At 40.7% G+C, this 20895-nt stretch overlaps 1 protein-coding gene across 1 annotated transcript in view; it reads right to left on the reverse strand.

The window, feature by feature from the left end:
* Positions 1-339: 339 nt before the first annotated feature.
* The window catches only part of ARMC4 (armadillo repeat containing 4), a 77739-nt gene continuing 57183 nt past the window's right edge, over positions 340-20895 (reverse strand). Inside the window, exons 18-20 of the mRNA XM_033165354.1 lie at positions 19088-19276; positions 17164-17385; positions 340-705 (exon numbers count right to left, since the gene is read on the reverse strand). Of these exons, the coding sequence (XP_033021245.1) occupies positions 592-705; positions 17164-17385; positions 19088-19276 (525 nt within the window). The 3' untranslated portion in view covers positions 340-591. The remainder of the gene's footprint in view (positions 706-17163; positions 17386-19087; positions 19277-20895) is intronic.

Raw genomic sequence — 20895 nt, forward strand, 5'->3', positions numbered from 1 at the left:
TGATATTTGGGGAAGTCTTGGAAGCATGTGGACAATTCCATCTGTTTGAAGTACTTGTGCATTTCCAGATGTGAAGCTGGGGGCATGTGGTGTATGCCGTCCTCTCTGGAGAATTGTAAGTACTCAAACAAGCAAAGCCATAATGACAGAATGATTAGACAGGTTTAGCAAGAAAAGAATTGCTCGAGACGCCCAGGAATGAGGCTACAACCACACACAGTAAGGGAAAACATCTTTATTATATGCCCATCACATGCATGCACACACACACACAGAGATGTGGAGAGACAATGTTCTTAAACTTACATTTTTTCGATAGTCTCTGTGCAACTTTAGAAAAAGTAAAAAAAAAAGGACAAAAAGAGGGACTGAAAAAATAGTATGGTAAATTAAATTAAAGAAGGGTTTTTCCAAATTTTGTTCCATATCTACTTCTTGTGTTAATTCTGATCAGATGTAAATCAGCCGTGAAAATAACCTAAATCCACATTTCTGAGGCATTCTAATTCAGTGTCTGCGCACTCTGAGCTTGCAGGCTGCAGTACTAAAAAGGAAAGTTCAGAGGACGTGGTAAAAACTGTGTTTGGAGTATCAACCGTACTTTGCTTTCTCTGTAGCTAGAGCCAGCCTTCGGATGTTTGCTATGCAACCAGCTGCTGCTTCCTGAAGCGTTTCGTCCGTAGAGCCTGCCATACCCAGCAGAAGCTTGTTAAAAAAATAACAACATGCAAGAGAAAGAAAAATGAAATGAGAATGAGCTCCAAACCAAAACCATTATACCGAAAATAAATTATTTTAAAATAACATGCCTAGAGAAACATATCCAGTAATGAATGAAAATAGCCATATGTTCTGCAGCTCTGGAATGGAGTTTTCAAGGCTGGATTCTCAAAAGAATCCATCCACAGAATGAAAAGTGGCCAAAAGGATAACAGAGTTCCAAAAAGGGCTAAACAGATGTATTTAAGATAAGCATATCAATGGTTGTCAGGCAGAAAACTCAGGCTATTTCTCAGAAAGGTTGTTTGAAGCAAAGAGTGACCATCCTCATTAAATGTCATGATTGAAGCATCCAGATCTTGTCACTGGTCGAAGAATGGATTTGGGGTGAGATAATCCATTAGCATGACCCAGTGTGACTGCTCTTATGTTTGTTCCACAAAATTATTCACCAAGATAAAGCTGATTCCAGGGTCAGAGCCTTCCAAAAGCTGAATTTTATTGCCATGCCATGCATCACTTTTTCCTAAGTGGAGATAAATTTCCACTTAGGAAAAGTATTTTGTTATACATGTATCGTGACATGTTATTTTCTGCCGGAGGCACACAGATGGGGTAGCCAGTGCAGAAAGGGGCTGTCAAATTTTGTGTACCCATATCAGAAAACAACTCATGCCTTCATGGGCAGTAATTGTTGTGTAGGCAAAAGCTCAGTAGCATGAGGCGTGCCCATAAAGGTAGAAATGAGATGAGATGCTCAACTAAAAGCTGACACTAAAATGCTACCCTGCCCCAGCTCCACATCCTTGGCTGCAGATGGTGGGGAATGGAGAAATATGAGGAAACAGGAAAAGTAAGTCTGCTAATATTTGATTGTTATTACTATTGTATTAGATTTGTTAGTTGCTTGCTTGCCACTCAAAGTCTCCAAGTGACTTATGTTAAATGTTAGGGGGGTGGGGTGGGGAATTCAAGATGGGATTGTTCTTTTCAGAAGAAACCTAAAACCTTTAAGCTCATAGATGCTTAGGATAGGAAATGCCAACAACTGCATTGGTGAATTTCCCTAAAACTTGATGTTATACAGTCAATGGAAAAATATTACCCGGTTTCGCAGGTGCAAACATTCAGGGTTGGGATTTCAGATAAATTCTTTTAAAAACTGTGGCCTGTCATCAATTTTCTGACAACCAGCAGCCCAATTTTTCTTTTACGGTGTGATCAGCCAAATCCAGCCCCCCCCCCCCCCCCCCCGCTGCCCATGGAAATACTCTTAGTACAGAATCAACCACATGGCAGTACGATATGCCTACTTAAAATCTATGCTCTCCACTAATAAAAGGTTGTTCCCGGTCTCTGTTGCAATTTTGCGGCAGCTAGTCTGTGACACAACTGCTTAAACATTTATCTTAAAGGAGCTATACAGAACCTCGCATTCTGAAAAGCTTCCCAAGCTTTTAATGTAGCCTCGGGTATTTTGAAGTCACATAGCCTTAATTAAAACCCTTTTTCTTCTCAGCCTGCAGCCCTGAGTATTTTGAATCCACCCAAACAACATTGAATCAAACCACAAAAAAAATCTGTTATCACTCAGCCCTTGTGCATATTTTTCATACAGCTCCAGTATTACATAAAATTATGAACTGCTGAATATAAAAGCAGAAATTGAACACAGACTTAAGACCTATATTCTACCTTTCACTAACCTTCTAGTGGTTGGGAAACACGGATCACAGCTGCACACATATGGTACATGCTTATGCAGATCAAAGCATTTCATACTTCAGGAAGTATTTGTGTTAGACTAATGCACTGAATAAGCATCTTGCCAGTCACCTCTCACCCTCTGACCTCTCAATGTAACTTGTAAAAACATTCCATTTTCTTGCTTGAATTCCATTTAAAATAAAAAAAATAAAAAATACAAAGTTTCTACATATTGAGCACAAAATGCACAGAATCACATAACTCCCAAGGTAGGATTTTGCAACATGGTCAGCGATTACACCAACTCAGTAGAGCAAAAGCAGGATTTTGCCTTAATCCAAAGCACCATTTGCAGACTTGCCTATATAATTAAAAGGCATGGTGCATTTATATAAATTTAATAAATAAAATAAAATTAGAGTCTGTCACCAGGGAGAAGGACAACCATATGTCAGCAGTAGCACCTATATTGCAACACCTATGTGAGTTCACAGACAAGGCCAACATACTCAGCAGAGAAGTCATTGTATATTGCTAATGTGAGACTAAAAGAGCAGCACTTGGGGACAGTGTTATAGCACATGGGGCACCAGCAAATGATCACACAGCTCTGCCTACAGGCTGAGAGTTGAATTTAATATTCCACTTGCTCTATAGACAAACTGGCCCTGTCTATTCCAGTTGCACTTGGTTTATACCAACTGAACGTTCTGGCTCTCAGCCTCAAGGGAAATATTGCCACATTGTGGCTTGGGAAGGAATTTTTACATAAGCAGATGCCTGGAGGTTCTGGAGCTTTTATATTTCCTTAAGACAAAAGGGAGGGACGCGGGTGGCGCTGTGGGTTAAACCACAGAGCCTAGGGCTTGCCGATCAGAAGGTCGGCGGTTTGAATCCCCGCGGTGGGGTGAGCTCCCGTTGCTTGGTCCCTGCTCCTGCCAACCTAGCAGTTCGAAAGCACGCAGTGTAAGTAGATAAATAGGTACCGCTCTGGCGGGAAGGTTTACGTGCACTGCTCTGGTTCGCCAGAAAGCGGCTTAGTCATGCTGGCCACATGACCCGGAAGCTGTTTGCCGGCTCCCTCGGCCAGTAAAGCGAGATGAGCGCCGCAACCCCAGAGTCTAGACCCAATGGTCAGGGATCCCTTTACGACCTTTAAGACATAAAACCCCATAATCACCAGGCAATCTGTTTATGCAAAAAATCCTTCCTGATCCACAACATGCTAAAAATATCTTGCTGAAAGCAAGAATACCTAGTGTCTGATCTTCAGAGAGGAGGTCATCTGTAGACAATCAGTTTACCTGGTAATTACCAAGTGATACATTTAACACATGCTGGGTTTCATTATCTGTTGATGGGCATGGCTTGCATTAGAGGAAAATGCACTTCTTAAATACAATGGAGTGCTGTGACTGAAAAGTGATCTGTGAACAGTATGACAACTGTTGGCATATCTTATGAATGAACACTATGGTGTGAGAATTAGTCTGCAAATCATGCTTCTGTGGACCCACTCAAAGGGCTGCTAATTTCTGTAACAGTTATCAAAAATAAAATTAACGTACTGTAGTTCCAAAGTTAGGGCCCAACCTAGATGACAGGGAGAGAACTGGAATTTCTGTCACTGACATCAATGAACAGGGGAGAAGACTCAGATGTTTCTGTGGTTTATCGATTAATAGCAAAGGCATAGCGCTTGCCTAGGAAATGACTACATTGCACAGCTCTGTTTCTCTATATCCTTTGTGTTTAATGACAAAACTCCTAAAATGTCACCCCCTATTTATGTTTCTTTCCACGAACTGCAATTCTGATGAACTCTAATTGCAACATGTTCCCTCAGGCATGCAGCAATTTTCCTGCAAACCTTGCAGATGAGTTAAAGGCAGAAGTATTCTATGTGCCTGGTTCAAAACCAAAAAAATGCATGCACATAATGTACATATGGTGGTTTCAGTAAAGCCTTAAGTTTGGCATTTTGAAAAATAGGCTACCGGTATTTACAATTATATCCTGCATGTTCACAGCAGATCTTTTGCCTTCCTCAGTGATGAACCCCAAAATAATTTTCACAGTAGAAGTCCTTTGGATGATTTTGACTTGGTAACCAATTCATTAAACCAGATTCCTATGACTGAAACAGCATTTGTGAGTGCCTCTTTCCAGGGAAGTCCCTCTAAAACTATTGCTTTATCCTTTATTTCTTTCATGATTCTCTACCCTTCTGGGGCCATGTCACATCTTTGTGTTTGTATGTTTTTTTAAGATGTTTTAAGTCTGCACCTAAAAATGTAAAACATTGGCTTGACAAATTTGTGTATCCTTACACTTGGCAAGCTTCTTGTTCTAATGAGGATGTGAGTCACAATTCCCACTAGCAAAGTCACCACACTATCAGTTCCATTATACTGGCATATAATGGATAGTTTTAAAAAGACATTTCATAAAAAGTCTCCCTGAAAACATAAACCGCAAGATGGCATTCAGCTTGTTTGGGACAGTATGGCCACAGGCAATACCATGCAAACAGGAGAGCAACGCTGCCATATTTTGTAAGTCTGGCAAAATAAAGAAACAAGGGTTTCATTAAAAATAAATAAATCTTGGGCTGATTCATTTAGATTCTACAAACACGCTCAACACACATGCATACAAGAATGCAGATTTTTGTTTAAATGCATACAAACCCCATGTGCTTTGGGGGAAATGCATACCAAAATACTGTGAATTGTTGTGTGTGTGTGTGTGTGTGTGTGTGTGTGTGTGTGTGTTTAAAACAGATTGGGGCTGAGACAGGGCAGAACAGACTTACAAATACAGTACACCCTGAAAAAAGACTGATCCATTCCCACATGAGAGGTGCAAAGGCAGTAGCTGAACCACATGTGTGGAGGTGTCCATGTGGGCCCAACTTTCTCAAGAGGTCTATTGCCAAAGAAGTTTTCAAAATGAAAACTAATGTTTTTGGGGAAAATGTGTTTTACCCTTCTCAGAAATAAGCTGCAATTATACCTAGTAATAGAGAGCAACATAAATACTGATCTTAGCTTGCAATATATATTTTTAACTTAATGTCATCATGGCTGCTTCATTTCACTATCACAAAGGCAGGCTATTGTTTCTGAGTGATGCTAGAAATTACTGGTGACACTTTTCTATTCCAGTTTAGTGCCTTGCTTCTTCCACATACTATTTTATGAAACGATGTCAGATTCCTTGTACTGTGATCTTCTAATTAGGCAAAAGGAGAGGAATAGTAGCCATTCTCCAAAAGAACATTTTACATGATTTTTATAATACAACATAAAAGAAAATATTGTCTTGAACTAAAACATATGGTGGAAACACATCCAAAAAAGTATCAGTCTAGATGCAGCCAACGTTTTGCTTTCAACACTGAATCAGAGACTGGAAACATTTGAGGCACCCAGGTTTGTGTGTTGTTTTACACATGTAATTTGCCTCTGAAAAAAGGCTTCCTGTTTGATTAAATGATAAATAATACAACATGTGGTACAATCCAAAAATAATTAGGGTTAAAACACAGTTGCCATTTCATTGCTTCTTAAATCCAGAGCTTCTTTCTGCTTCCAGATGAACGAAAGGGTAACACAATATTTGGAACGCACATACTGCCGAAAGAGAACTTGGCCTCTGATACTGTGGCCGAAAGTGAACAGATTCCAGCTGAAAATGGACACTGGGAAATTCCCTTTTGGACTGAAACCTAACTATTGGCGTGCCTTCAGAGGATGCATTAAGCCAAGATGCTCACTAAGCCCTTACCCCAGAACAAACAGGAGATGTCAGAAGGTGGATCCATGGGGCTGACTGCCTTCTTTTCAACTCTTTCTTAGGAACACTTATGGTAGTGAGTCTCCTTGTGTACCACCGGCCCATCTAGTACAGCATCCTGTTCTCACAGTGGCCAACCAAATGTCTATGGGAAGCCCAAAAGGAGGACTTGAGCATGACACCACTCTCCCTCTCTTTCGGTTTCCGGAAATTCGTATTCAAGAAGCATACCAACTCTGACAGTGGAGGCAGAACATAACCATTGCAGCTAATAGTCATCGGTGGCCTTTTCCTCCATGATTGTCTAATCCTCTCTTAAAGCTATCTAGGTTGGTGGCTACCACTGACTCTTGTGGGAGTGAATTCCACCGTTTCACTATGCATTATGTGAAGACATGTGGTGGAGCCTGCCCCTTTTATTATTTTGAATTTGTTGGACTCTATGCCCTCTTTTTATTGGACTCTATTTTTGTTGGATTCTATCTGCCTGCAATTTGGCAGGCTTAGTCCAATCTGGAGGGGCTCCTAGACCTGTAAATTTCACCCACTTTGGCAAAAGAGGGGAAAGTAACATCAGATTTTAAATTATCCATTACAGTGAACTTTTATACAGAGTTGTTCAGAACCCAAAACACAGAGCACAGAGTGACCCAGAAAATCTGTAAAAACATACAATTACAAGGTGCCTCTTGGAACTTGTGCAAGCCTCTTCCTCATATAGGTAGGTTTTAGATGTGTACTACGGATTTAACACCAGAATCATTTTAACCTTCATAGGTAAAAATATCATTTGTATTTGTTGTTGTTTAGTCATTTAGTTGTGTCCGACTCTTCGTGACCCCATGGACCAGAGCACGCCAGGCACTCCTGTCTTCCACTGCCTCCCGCAGTTTGGTCAGACTCATGTTGGTAGCTTCGAGAACACTGTCCAGCCATCTTATCCTCTGTCGTTCCCTTCTCCTTGTGCCCTCCATCTTTCCCAACATCAGGGTCTTTTCCAGAGAGTCTTCTTTTCTCATGAGGTGGCCAAAGTATAGGAGCCTCAGCTTCAGGATCTGTCCTTCCAATCAGTTATTCCATATCCAGTTCTAACTGTAGCTTCTTGTCCCACGTAGAGATTTCTCAGGAGACAGATGAGGTGATCAGGCACTCCCATTTCTTTAAGAACTTGCCATAGTTTGTTGTGGTCAACACAGTCAAATGCTTTTGCATAGTCAATGAAGCAGAAGTAGATGTTTTTTCTCGAACTCCCAAGCTTTCTCCATAATCCAGCGCATGTTTGCAATTTGGTCTCTGGTTCCTCTGCCCCTTCGAAATCCAGCTTGCACTTCTGGGAGTTCTCAGTCCACATACTGCTTAAGCCTGCCTTGTAGAATTTTAAGCATAACCTTGCTAGTGTGTGAAATGAATGCAATTGTGCGGTAGTTGGAGCATTCTTTGGCACTGCCCTTCTTTGGGATTGGGATGTAGACTGATCTTCTCCAATCCTCTAGCCACTGCTGAGTTTTCCAAACTTGCTGGCATATTGAGTGTAGCATTTTAACAGCACCATCTTTTAAAATTGTGTATTTAGTGAACTTCTTTTAAATGTGGGGAGCCGCTTTAATTTTAAAAAAACAGAAATATGTGCTGTCCTTAGAAAAAGAATAACAATTACTCCTTTTTTCATCCTTAGCATAGGACCAGAGGGATTAAAATTACAAGATGGTGGGGGAAGCTTATAAATGTTGTCTAGCATGTTTTAGAGTTCCTGAGAGTATAAACCTAGAAAACAAGAAAGCTAGTTAACTGAAAGTTACTCTTACGGGTGACCCACATTGATAATTACAATGCGTCGGCTTGGCTCCACGAAACCATTGTTAGCACATCATCTGTTATCACTATGTGAACACAGTAACTGTCATCTTAATGCAAGATTAATAAATGTTTGTGCATTGACTGGAATTTCAGCTGATGTTTTACAATGGTGTTTGCATGAGGAACATGGCAGAAACAACGACAGAGCAACGGTGGGTGGTCCCTATGGAAATAGGCAATAGTTAGTGGATATGCAGACTTTGAAACCTATTTTTGAAATAAGTGAAAGGATTTGGATCAGTCCAAACTGGTTACAATGAGGTATTATCCAAAACTGTGAATACACCACTGGGCAAGAATTAACTGTAGATAACTGCAATTAGCAGGGGGATCTAATCCTGTGGCAAATGTTATAATAATCTGACATATGGACATGGGCTGGAATCCAAAGTGGTGTGTGTGAGAGAGAGGTGGGGGGAGTTCCTGATTGCAATCTGCCCCCACCCTTGGAAAACTGCTGTTGAAAATCAGGATGTTCTAAGAATGGGCTTCCAAATAGCATAACTTGTGGTCATGCAAGGTATTTGAGGGAAGTTCTAGTGTGCATGACAAAGCATTTGGGCATGTGCTTCTGGCTCTTTGAATCCAGACCATGATCTTAGTTCAGCTGTATTCAAGCATATGTAAGCTGTATAAATAATTTATGAGTCTTTGATGTGGCCACCAACACACAGAAGGACAAGGTTGGAGGTAGACAGAAATAAAGGAAGAATAGAAAATGTAGGAAAGGAACAAAAGGAGCAGATGACAGGAGAAGCAAGAAAGAGCAACATATGCAGAATCGTTGGTGGAGGACAACAGGGTTTGGTGCGCAGTGAGTTTATCCTGTTCATTGGTTTCCATGATTGCACATCCTTCCTCTTTCTCCTCAGGTTAAGTGAATAGTCTTGGAGAAAAAGGAAGGGTGAGAATCTGCAATCAGAAAAGAGACTGAATGTTCTCTGACCAGGGAGCAAGAGGATCTAATGAAACAGGCAAACATGATCTTCCCAAATGTAGACCTTTCCTCTTATGTCAAAAGAGCTCCAATTGCTCCACTAGCTTTTATGAAGAACAGGGACAGGCTTATGAATAGGTAGTACATTAATAAGGAATCATATTTGGACTCTGGAAACAGTAAAGTATGGGGTGGGGATACATTACCCATCAACACTTGACAAAGTTCCCCATGATATTCTTGCAGAGAAGCTGGTAAAATGTGGGCTAGACAAGATAACTGTTAGGTGGTTGAATGACCAAACGCAAAGAGTACTCACTAATGTTTCCACATCATCGTGGAAAAAAGTGACAAGTGGGGTGTCACAGGGTTCTTTCCTGGACCCTTTGTTGTTCAACATCTTTATAAATGACTTGGATGAAGATATTTAGGGGGTACTCATCAAATTTGCAGATGACATCAAACTGGAAGGGGTAGCCAATGTTGCTGAAGACAGGATCTAGAGGTCTCATGAGTCAACAGTGTGATGCAGCAGGGGGGGAAAGAGCTCATGCTATTTTAGACTGCATCATCAGAAGTATAGTGTCCTGATCAAAGGAAGTAATATTGTCACTCTATTCTGCCTTGGTCCAATCACACCTGGAGTACTGTGTCCAGTTCTGGGCACCACAATTTAAGAAGGATATTGACAAGCTGGAATGTGTGCAGAGGAAGGTGACCAAGATTATCAAGTGTCTGGAAGCCTTGTGTGGAACAGTTGAGGGAGTCAGATATGTTTAGCTTAAATAAGCAGAGACTAAGACCCGGAAAAACTGTCTGCGGACAAATGCCGGCTCCCTCGGCCAGTAAAGCGAGATGAGCGCCGCAACCCCAGAGTCGTTCGCGACTGGACTTAACTGTTAGGGGTCCTTTACCTTTTTTTTAAAAGAGGAGATATGATAGCCATCTTCAAATACCTAAAGGGCTATCACGTGGGAAATGGAGCAAGCTTGTTTTGTCCTGCCCTGGAAGGTAGGATCTGAATGGCTTCAAGTCAAAAGAAAGCAGATTCCAACTAAACATCAGGAGTAACTTCCTGACAGTAGGAGCTGTTCAACAGTGGAACAGACTCCCATGAGAGGGAGTGGCCTCTCTTCCACGGAGGTTTTAAAGTAGTGGCTGGATGGCCATGGATGCTTTACTGGAGACTCCTGTATTGCAGGGGGTTGGACTAGATGGCCCCTTGGAGGCCCTTCCAACTCTACAGTTCTATAATTCTATGATTGCAGAGCCTATCCCTTTCTTCAATACTGCACTATTAAGTTAGATTGAGAAAGGGAAAGGTCAGGCTGGTGACTGGAATAGGGGGGGGGGGGAGATGTTACCTGGCTAAGTATTCAACTGAAGTCCATTTTGAGAACCATTAGTCTACATCATTAAAATTAGAATGTTGGAGTCTATATACAATTCTAAGACTTTTGGCTCAATATTTAGAAAAACTCAAATCACCGTAAACATTCAGAGAGTACAGAAAGTCTTATGGGATATAAAATTCATCCCTTGAAAAGCAATAGGAGTTTTGATAATCCAGAAAATATGAAGCCAAAGGTCTTATAGCATACTTTCACCTGAAGTGTTTTTTCAATTTTATGTTTATGCTATTGTATTTTTGAGAGGCGATTAACATACAAAGAAGGCACTTGAACTGACAGACAGGACAAAGTTTTTTGCGATAGATATATTACACACACACACTTGCTTCCATTCAATGGAAACTCATTTTCTAAGATTAAAAGAGGAGCCAGGTGACTCACCATATGTAATAGACATTAGGGGGAATGGATTTTGCCAGACTTGTTGCTTTTCTCCTCGCTGTGTACATCTGCACAAGTCTCACCCTTGGGACTCACTCTCTTCAACCACTGCCATATCCCCCTTTGCTTATCTTTTATCTGCCTTAGATTCTCTTTTCTGTATTTATTTCAATTGCTTTATATTGTTAGCAGCCTGAATTTCCCTTTCCCTATATATTAATGTAAGGTAAGCAGAGTTCTTCTTTTCCAAGTCCTAGCTTTCTGCTAGCATTTTATTACCTTGACTACTTTTCCAGTCTGTATTTAAAAGACCTATCTAAAGACTGCATAAAGTTCAGAGTATGGAGCTAAAATATTCAATAACACCACAAAGACTCTTTCTCAATGGGTTTAAATCAAAAACAGAAGTGTAAGCAGATGGATATGTGTTGTTCACTAACATCCTGGCAAGGTGGCCCAACGGATAGCTCAGTTAACCAAAACTTGACATAGTTATATATTAGGGGTATGCAATGACTGCATGATTCAGTTTGGACTCCTATTCAGCACTCTAGAAAACAGCCTGATTTGATCTGAAGTGTTTCAGATGTTGCCAAATTCAGCCTGGGTCAGAATCTGAATCCTGATTTGGGAAACCAAGTTTTGCAGAAACAGTTCAAATATCCAAATCACCCTTAAATTGCTTCCAAGGTCCCCAACTTCAGTTAAAGGCACTTCAAAGATATGCTGCTCCACTCTGGTTTAGTTCAGGCTTCATTCAAATCTGCTGCAAACCCCTATTTTATATGATATTTCCTCTCCAACACCACCAGTTAAGCTAATCTTGGGGAAGCTTTATCCAATGTGCCACTCTGAAGAAGTTTGTTCTATGGGAATGTGGAGTGGTGATATCGCAACTGTGGAATGTCTTCCCCATATACACCCATCCTGCTAGTTCTCTGTTGAGTTTAGAAGGCTTGTTCAGATTCATTTGCTCTAATACATGTTCAAAGAATAAGCAGGGTTATTTGGTCTCCCATGCCCCTTTACACACAGGATCTAGGCAGATCCACTTTCTGACAATAGTTTACTTTTCTGTGGGTTTACAAAAACCCACTGTGTGTTTACAAAAAGTTATGTTGCTCTTAGCAGCTAGGATGCTACAACTATTTTCTTTCTATCCTCTGCAATTTACATGCCATGGTGTAACTTTATTTTTATACCAGTGCACTGCTAAATGTGCGTCAAGCATTCTGACCCCTATGGATAGGGTTTCGACAGGTCTGAACAAATGAAGTGCTGCATTTGGACAGGGAAGAGCAAAGTTCAAATCTCAGCTCAGCCTTGGGTTCACTGGGTAGCCCTGACCATGGCAGAATCTCTCAACCATAAGGAGCTTATAGGGCCCCAACAGAATGCATCCCTCTAAAATGGATAAGCGTAATAAGAGGATGGGGGGGAGGTCTAGGGTATTAAACCAAAATGATTTTCAAAACCTCTGTAATGGGGCATAAAAGTGCAATTGTCAGAAGCCCAAGTATGTTTACCAATGACTAAGTCTCAGCCCCAGGGGAAATCAGCTTAGTTCATCCAATCTGCAGCTACAGTTGTATTGGAGCTGGAGCTCTTTCAGACATTTTGTCTCTAAACATTACATTTTCTTAACTGCTTTTCAGCCTCTAAACTTGCACTTGTCTCAATCCAGAAGTTTATTTATATTTCCCTCAATCCAGCAATTGTTGGTTTTTAAGTGTGGGGGATCCAAATAGGAGCTTTCCTGTTCTGAAAGTTGAGCACATTCTTTTCAATGAAAGAAACAGATCCACATGAAAGGAATGTGGCAGTCGACATGGCCGTGAGCTCCTCACAGGTGCTCAGCTCAATGTGAGTAACCATACTGACTGAAATTGAGGATGTGTACAGGGCAAGAACATGTAAGTAGTGAGCCTATTATGAAAATGTTGTGACTGAAGTTCTGCTGCACATACAACCTTCTCAACCAAGACCACACATAGGGGAACTCATTCTTGTGGCTTGAGAAGAAGCAGAATTTGCACAGCATAAGTTGGCTGGCTCTCATGTCAGTCAAGAAGCAGAACTGTGCACATCATTGATCGGCTTTCTTATTCACAAAGCCACTGCCCCCTACTTGTCAAAGCTCATTTGAAGTACTGTATAAAAAAGGGTAGTGGTGGGGAGACCTTCAAAATAATCAATAATCCATTAAAAATACATATTTATTTATTTATCTTCCTCTATCATCACCATCGCTGCTGCTGCTGTTGTTGTTGCTGTTGTTATTACTGTTAATGTGACTGCTGATAATGATAATGATGATGATGATGATATCCCAGCAGTTTGCAAATAAAACCCAAAACAGCAGACAGCCCTGAATGGAGGAAGAGGCAAGCAGGAAGATGGAGGCAGGACTCAATCCGGAAGTTTCAATGCCAGACCATTTATCAATGCAAAATTGCAATTCCATAAGGAATTGCAGGTGAAGCATAACAAGTAGGGTGAAGAAAATGTCAAATTAATATATTTCTGTACATTTCTGCAGGCCTAGGAGGATCAAAAACATTATTTGATATTTTTGCACACCTGTAGAGTAGATCTGAGTAGAAGCTTTCCAGTTTCCACCCTTAGGGCCCTATCCAGTCCTAAATTGTCCCACCAGCTGCTGGACTTCAGAACTTTTACAAGACTGAAGATTTTTTAAAGGTGCTGCATGACCTAGAGACTACAAATAGATATATAAGCTTCACCACTTGCTTGGAGTCTGCCAAGCAACCAGCCAACAAAGAAAGAACAAAGAATGAAACGCATTCCTCTCCTCCGGAGCTACAAAGACATGAATGGAGACCTTGCTGTAAAAATGAGACTCCCCTCCTCTACCTGTTTTACTTCCATAAAAATAAATAGGTATAACAGCTGCTGCTTCCATATTAACGCACCCAAATAACGCACCCAAATAACCAATCTCTGATATGTTACGCAAAAATACTTTGCTATGGCATCACTGAGGTAGCCATTATCTACTAGACTCTGCCAAAATGCTCCCAAGAATTGTAAAGACCCTCAAAGTTCTAGAAAAGGGTATCCATAAATGCATACAAATACTCCACTAATGTGGTGACCCCGGAGTGCAAGTTCAATAGTTACAAATTTTATCTAGTTAGTAAAATTAAACTTGCTGTTTTCAGGCAGAAATGTATCATATTTTCAATGAATGCCAAAAAGGCTAGTCAAGAAGTCTGAAATACCATTTTTATTGTTATTTCTTATGTTCAGCTTCTGTGAATAGTTTCTTTTGCAAGGAAACTATTTTCGCTTAGCTCAATGCCAAAAGTAATAACCTGGCACCCTGCCTCCGTGTGCTAAGCCCAGTATCTGCCAGTTATAAGAAACTCATTTTATTAACTGTACATATAACTTTTTAAAAAGTATATATGATAGTACTATTTACAAACAGTGTTCCCCCAGGAGGTCTTCTAGCTTTTGCAAATTAAAGAGACCCTAGCCAGGATTCAAGGCTATTTCAAGTACAAATCAGGGGTTCTGTCATCCACCTTCACTAAATGCCACTTATGTAGAACAGGGAACTTTCCAGAGTTGTATGAGAGGCAACACAAGGAGATACATAGGACGGAAAATCAGTGACCCCTCTGTGCACGCAGGAAAAATGCTTTCCACTCATGCAAATGGCCCTTTGGATCCCAGCCTGACTTTTCAACAAAGTCTCCTAAACTGAAATTTGCCTTAAGACAATTGCAAGAAGCTGCTCAGTGTATTTCTGTGGTTTAGAAACGATGCCAAGTCGGAAGGAAAGGACATTCCCTGCATTCTCTCAGGCAAGATAAATACAGAAGAGAAACCTAGATGAAAGATGGAACTGTTATCTATGGCCCGTGCCAGATTCTTTGGCTTTTTGGCAAATCCTCTTAAAGTTGGAAGACTCGTCAAGAAGCAGCAACCTTTTCCATTAAAATGAGCAGTATATATTTGGGTTTAGCATACCTTGTTTATATATTCCAAACCTTCAAAACTGTCTTATTTAAAAATGTTTTAATGATTCCTTCTGCACAAATTGGCTACGGCTCCATTTATTTGAAATGGCTCATTTATCACCAAAAGGGCTGCAGGGCTCTGCTTCTGTTGAACTGCTCCAATAAACCTACAGCTTAGTGGGACAGGCTTCTTTTTATAAGACTAAAAGATATTCAGAACATGCCAGGATAAGGGTGCCAATTTCCAAATTTGTTGTCCAAATGTTCCTAAATTAGAAACATACCAAAGCAGAGACTAAAGAAGGTAATGATAAGCTCATCTCAGGGGCTGTTACCATCTCTTGCCTGGGATTAGATTGGCAATGGGTCTTCACCCAAGTTGCTGTGGTTGCCGAACACTTGATGATTAGCAGCTTAATGTGTGAACTGACTTCACCACTGAAAGGCAGGATTTCAGAGGGGACACAAGCTAATATGAAAATGGAATTACTGTATTTTTCTGTGTATTTTTCCTATTTGGGGGGACTCAAATTTAAGAAATGGGGGGGAGAGATGGCACAGAATTGTTGAGCTTTTTTTGGGGGGGTGCTGAATATCACTCACCCACACGCATCACAAAATCCACTTCTTGTCTGTCCCCTCAACAGAAGCTGCCAGCTGTGCGCCCAATTGCCGCATCAGCCAATCAACACCCGCCCTTGACGCAGCCACCAATAACACGCCCAATAGCTGCTGACAGCCATGGCAGCAACCAATCAAATGTCCACCCAATGCACTATCCAGGTATAAGACAACCCCCACTTTTTAGCATAATTTTTAAAGAAAGAAAACTAGTCTTATACATGGAAAAATATGGTATATCTGTGATGGCCCATTCACACATGCAAACCATCAAGTGACGAACATGCCAGGGTAAAGCAACCAACTATCACAACCTTCGCAGGGTATCCCAACCTTTTCAAAAAAATGAAGTGAAGTTATCTAGGTTGTACTTGTCTGCCTCTGCTTGTGATGGCAAAAAAGATCAGGTGTTTTATGAGGAGACTGAAATCTGGGGAGGACAACAAATTTACTGAAAACTGGAAAGAAAAGTATGCAGAATATCCTGGAGATAGTTTTCAATACGATCAGGAATATCAATGTTGGTGATACTACGTTCAATTCAAACATACATATTTAGGTGCAGTTTCCTAATTTCTAAGTTTTGTTAAACGCTGCTTTCTTCATCCACCATTGAATTTTTGAAATGAGGACTTCAGAGCAAAAAGATTTGGCAATAAATCAGCTCAAAGCAATAATATTTTTACAGAGTTTAAATTTTTCTGAACAATAAAAGTCCCAAAATAATTATTTGTGAAGTGTGTTTGAACTGCATATACTTTTCTTACGTTCCCAGAATAATAATTTGTAATTAAGTACTATAATGACTCCATAGATTGTAAACCAAAATGAGCATTTTAAAGATGGAAAACGCAAATTTTATGCGAGCTTTAAAAGTAAATTGGGCAATTAAAATAAATTAGTCATTTTTTGGCAGTTACCTATTTAGTCAAACACCTATTTGTTACTACAAAGACTTACCAATACATGTATTATTTAATTTTTTTTTACTTTGCCTACCTGAAGAAAGATAAAGATGCTTACAGCCCAATCCTAACCATGTTTACGCAGACACATGTCCTATTAAATTCAATGGGTTTTACTCCAAAAAAGTGAAGTTAGGATTGCAACCTTACTCATCACCCCCATCCAAGAAAAAATGTTGGGTGGCTATGAGATTTGGTTTAAAACTTTTCAGATAAGAAAACGTTACATTTCTCATTTGTCCAACGGTATCTAGAGCTATTCAGACACTCAAGAGGGGCAGAAAAAAATATCCCTGTGGATGAAAACTACTGTATAGTTAAAGAAAACTTAGAACGGGAATAGATAATATGAGGGATGCATGGCACACCCACCTCTTTTTCTTGTCTCTTGCCCGTAACACAGAGAGAGAAAAAAGCATGTGACTGGATGTTATGTGCTCTACATTTCCCCACCCCTTTAAAGCAGCAGCAGCCAAATACTTGAGGTTCCCGACCCCTATGGTTGTAATTCGTGGGCAATCATTTAATTTTACCCTGATTCTAATTTTTAAGCTGTATTTTAATCAATTGTTTGATTGTGTTTTAATGTATTTGATATTTGATGTTAGCTGCCCTGAGCCCAGTCTTGGCCAGGGAGGGGAGGGTATAAATTAAAATCTACTTACTTACAATGATGTGTGAAGCAAGGATGGAGAATCCCATAGCAAGGTGGCATTAGGTCATAAGGCTTATGGTTCTTCATATTATGGGGGGGGAGGAAGATATTCCCCCCCACTTACCTTTACCACCCCGTTTTCATGCATTGTGATGCAATTGTTGGGATCCTCTGATAGCTGATAGAGGGCTTGTGCAGTAGCTCGATGCACTTCTGGGTCACTCGATTTCAGGTAACGTACTAAAGGGGCGACGGCTTTGGTGTCCCCAAAGGCAACCCTGTTACTTCCCCACATACAGCAGCGTGAAATGGCCTCCGCTAAATGACGTCTTAGTTTGTCATTGTTCTAAGAAAGGAGGAAAAATAGGTCCGTTATTTAGTTAGCCTGGAAATGTACTCCTAGACTTTTAAATCAAGATTACTGTCACATGACAGCGTTAGGAACAAATAAAAATGCAATGGATATTTCCATCCCTTTAAGCAAGGCCCCCTTAGATGTTGTCACAGCGACATGGGAGCTACTTCGTATGATGAAATCTGATGTGGCGATAGCACTGGCAGAAGAATGGGGGCAGGGGCAGGGGGAGCGCCCCGCTCCCAGCAACATTGGGGAAGGGGTACCATCGTAGCCGCCCCGACACACACCACACACCCCACCGCGCCAGGTGCCACACCCCCACAGGCGGTGTGCCACATCCCCAGGATGCACACCACCACCCAGCAGGTGGCATGCCATGCCCCCGGGACACACGCCATGCCCCCGCCTGCTCTCCGTCCCCGGTGCTGGAGCATGCAGCTTCACCACTGGGTGGTAGCCATCTGCACAGTGGAACCAGATTTGGCAGGGCCAATCATGGGAACTTCTGCTCCCAGGAAAATACTGTTTACAAGGAATACAAGCCATGCTCCCTTGCAAAGCCATACAGCCACTCTGTTGAGGTGTCTATTTTCTTATCTTAAAGCAATAGCTTCCTTAAACTGACTTGTAACATGGTAAATAGTGGATCTGTTATGTTAATAGAATATGCACTCTTTCAGTTTCAAATCAGTATTGATACACACACACACACACACACACACACACACGTAGGCTGGTGTGTACAATATGGGCTACTTATACATAAGCTACAAACCATGAATTAGCGTAGGCGTAGCCAACATGGCGGAAATCACCATACTGGCTACCCCTTGTTAAGGGCTTAATAGACAAGTCCCAGCAAATCCAAGCAAAGCATCAGGCTCAGTCACACCCTTTCTCCTCCTCCCACACAGTCAGGACTTTAGTCAAGTTTGCTTCTAGTTTCAAATCATATATGCTTTATACTACATGCAAACCAGGAATTCTTGTACAAATTCGAGAATGGTTAGTTGCTCAACAAGCCAACTTCATGGGTTATGAAGCTGGCTTCACTGCCCATAGTTTGTTTTAATCCTGGTTCACAAATAATGCTAAACCAATATTTATTTATTTTTAAAATGGAAGTAAACTTGGAAAAAGTCCTCCTCTTGGTTTTGCAGGAGGATGAGAGTGAAAGGGGCAGTGTGTGAGCCAAATGCTTTGCTAAGGCTCACTGAGGCTTATCCACGTAGTGCTAAACTGTGGTTAAGCGTTCTGCGCACACCAGCCTTATAAACTGATTTTTAAACCATGTATTAAAGTGAGTAAACAAGGAAGTATCATTTTAAAAAATAAAATGAAGGCTAGGTAAATACATCATTTCAAGAACAAAATGCAGCACATAAAGAAATTCCATTTCTCTGCCTAGTCTCTAGGTCATCCTATGTTTCTTTGTAGTTTAAAGATGTAAGGTCCTAGTCTTCTCAGCTGCTTCACAGTAAAGCCCATACCAAAGGCTTCAATTCTGGCCCTCTCAAAGTTTTCACTTTTAACAGAATCTCCTGGTTTCCCCCAATGCACTTTGTTTCCCTTTTCTTTCATTCCATGATAAAGTGAGTACTTTCAGCAGCCACACTTAGAATGCCATCATGCAGCAGGTTTCAGTAAGCTAGCAATTGTTAAAACATATTACAAAAAATGTATTACTTACTGTATTTGCTAGTTTGGACAACAAAGGGACAACGCCATGATCTGTTATAACAGCTAAATTCTCTTGATCTTTTGCTATGTTGGTTATAGCAGCACACACACTTGCCAGAACTTCTTTATTCTCTGATTTTAATAAGTTGACTATCAGCTCCAAGCCACCAACAAAGGAACGAACCATTTCACCAGCATCCTGAGTGAAAAACAAAACAAAACAATTTACTTAATTGGCTAAATCTCCATTTAATGTAAACAATGGTTCTATGAAAACACAAGTTGCTTTTGCTCTTGTTTTTCCATTTTAGAGCTAATTTCACTGCCCGTTCTTTCTCTCGGTTTCCAAATGTGATTGTCCATTATGGGTTAGATCCAGGCTTAGTCATGCTGAGAGTAGACAACGGAAATTAAAGCTAGGATTTAAAGATAAATCACGTTGATTTCAATGGACCTGTTGTTACCATGATTAAGGACTTAATCCAGGCACAGCCTGCAGTGGTCCAAACCTGATGGTTGGTTGAATATCAAATGTGTTTCTATGCACCTTTCACTGTACAAATCCAAACCACAATTAATCAATATGAGCTGCATTGGAAAGTAACATGAATCCTGAGATGTTGTCTGTGTTGTGTCAGGAATTATGTCAATATTGAGCAGCCTACATCAAACATGGCCTCCTACAGAGAAATGTAAAATGTGAAAGTACTAGAGGAGAAAAAATATATTCAGCATCTATCCTTATCCCATGATCATGACAGCAATTTCTCTAGTCACTGTAACCTCATGAATAACTGCAGAGTATATTTCTGGAGAGGACCCTCAGTTACATATTACATTTCTTCATTTCTCAGAACTATTCTCATAATAATCCTAAATCAGGTTTCTCCCCGCACCCCTTCACAGTCTAGGCTGGGGAAAAGACCCCTCATTATAGACATGTACAAAAGCAACAGTGAAGAATAAACAAACTTTCCCAAAGTCACATCAAAAGTCAGTTTTTGAGTGAGTCCCAGAGATACTAGAGCCCTATCCACTGGAATCTTTGGGGTGCTGTGGACCATGTGATTTGTAGGACCAGATCATCATCACTTGTTGATTTTAGTATCAACATTCCTTGACATATATATTGGTCTGCCAAAATACTGAAGTTTGAGACCTCTTTCAGTTCTCAGAATGAGACTCTCTTCTGAGTTTGAAGTACTGTAAACTAAATGCTGCTTTGAAAAGGCACCGTGTTTATAAATATTCTACCCTCATAGATAAAAGCTTCCCAATAAAAAAACAACACAGTAGTATTTTCCTTTTAGAATATCTTAGAAAGCTTAAGATGTCAAAGCCAATTTATCAACTCTGGCTACTTTTGCCCAAAAATGTGATGGTGTGGTTGAGCAAATAAACTTGAGTTACCAAGAGTCCTCTGTGGACTCCATTTCCTTCTGGAGACCTGTTCCTGTCCCGTTCCATGGTTTGCCATTTTGCAGCACACCCGACTTACTAAGTCCATTTACCGGAGGGCAGGAAGCAGGAGAAGGTTCAGTTTGCCTCTTTGCATTTCATAAAGTATCATTATATGAGAAAGGGAAACTAATGGCATAACATAAGAGATAAACACATGAGGCAAACTTCTTGGCAAATAACTATATAAGGATGGCCAACTTTGATTACTGTGGGGAGGGGAGGGGCACATAGTTCTATAGACAGGAGCCTGGTGAGCCAAAAGTGTTTTCTGCCATATTAAGTGACTCCTTCGTGAGTGGTCAAGCTCCATAATGAAGTTTAGTGGCCCCTATCTGTAAAGATCCTCTTGCCATAAAG

Source organism: Lacerta agilis, chromosome 12, assembly GCF_009819535.1.
Source record: "Lacerta agilis isolate rLacAgi1 chromosome 12, rLacAgi1.pri, whole genome shotgun sequence".
In the NCBI taxonomy this organism is placed as follows: Eukaryota; Metazoa; Chordata; class Lepidosauria; order Squamata; family Lacertidae; genus Lacerta; species Lacerta agilis.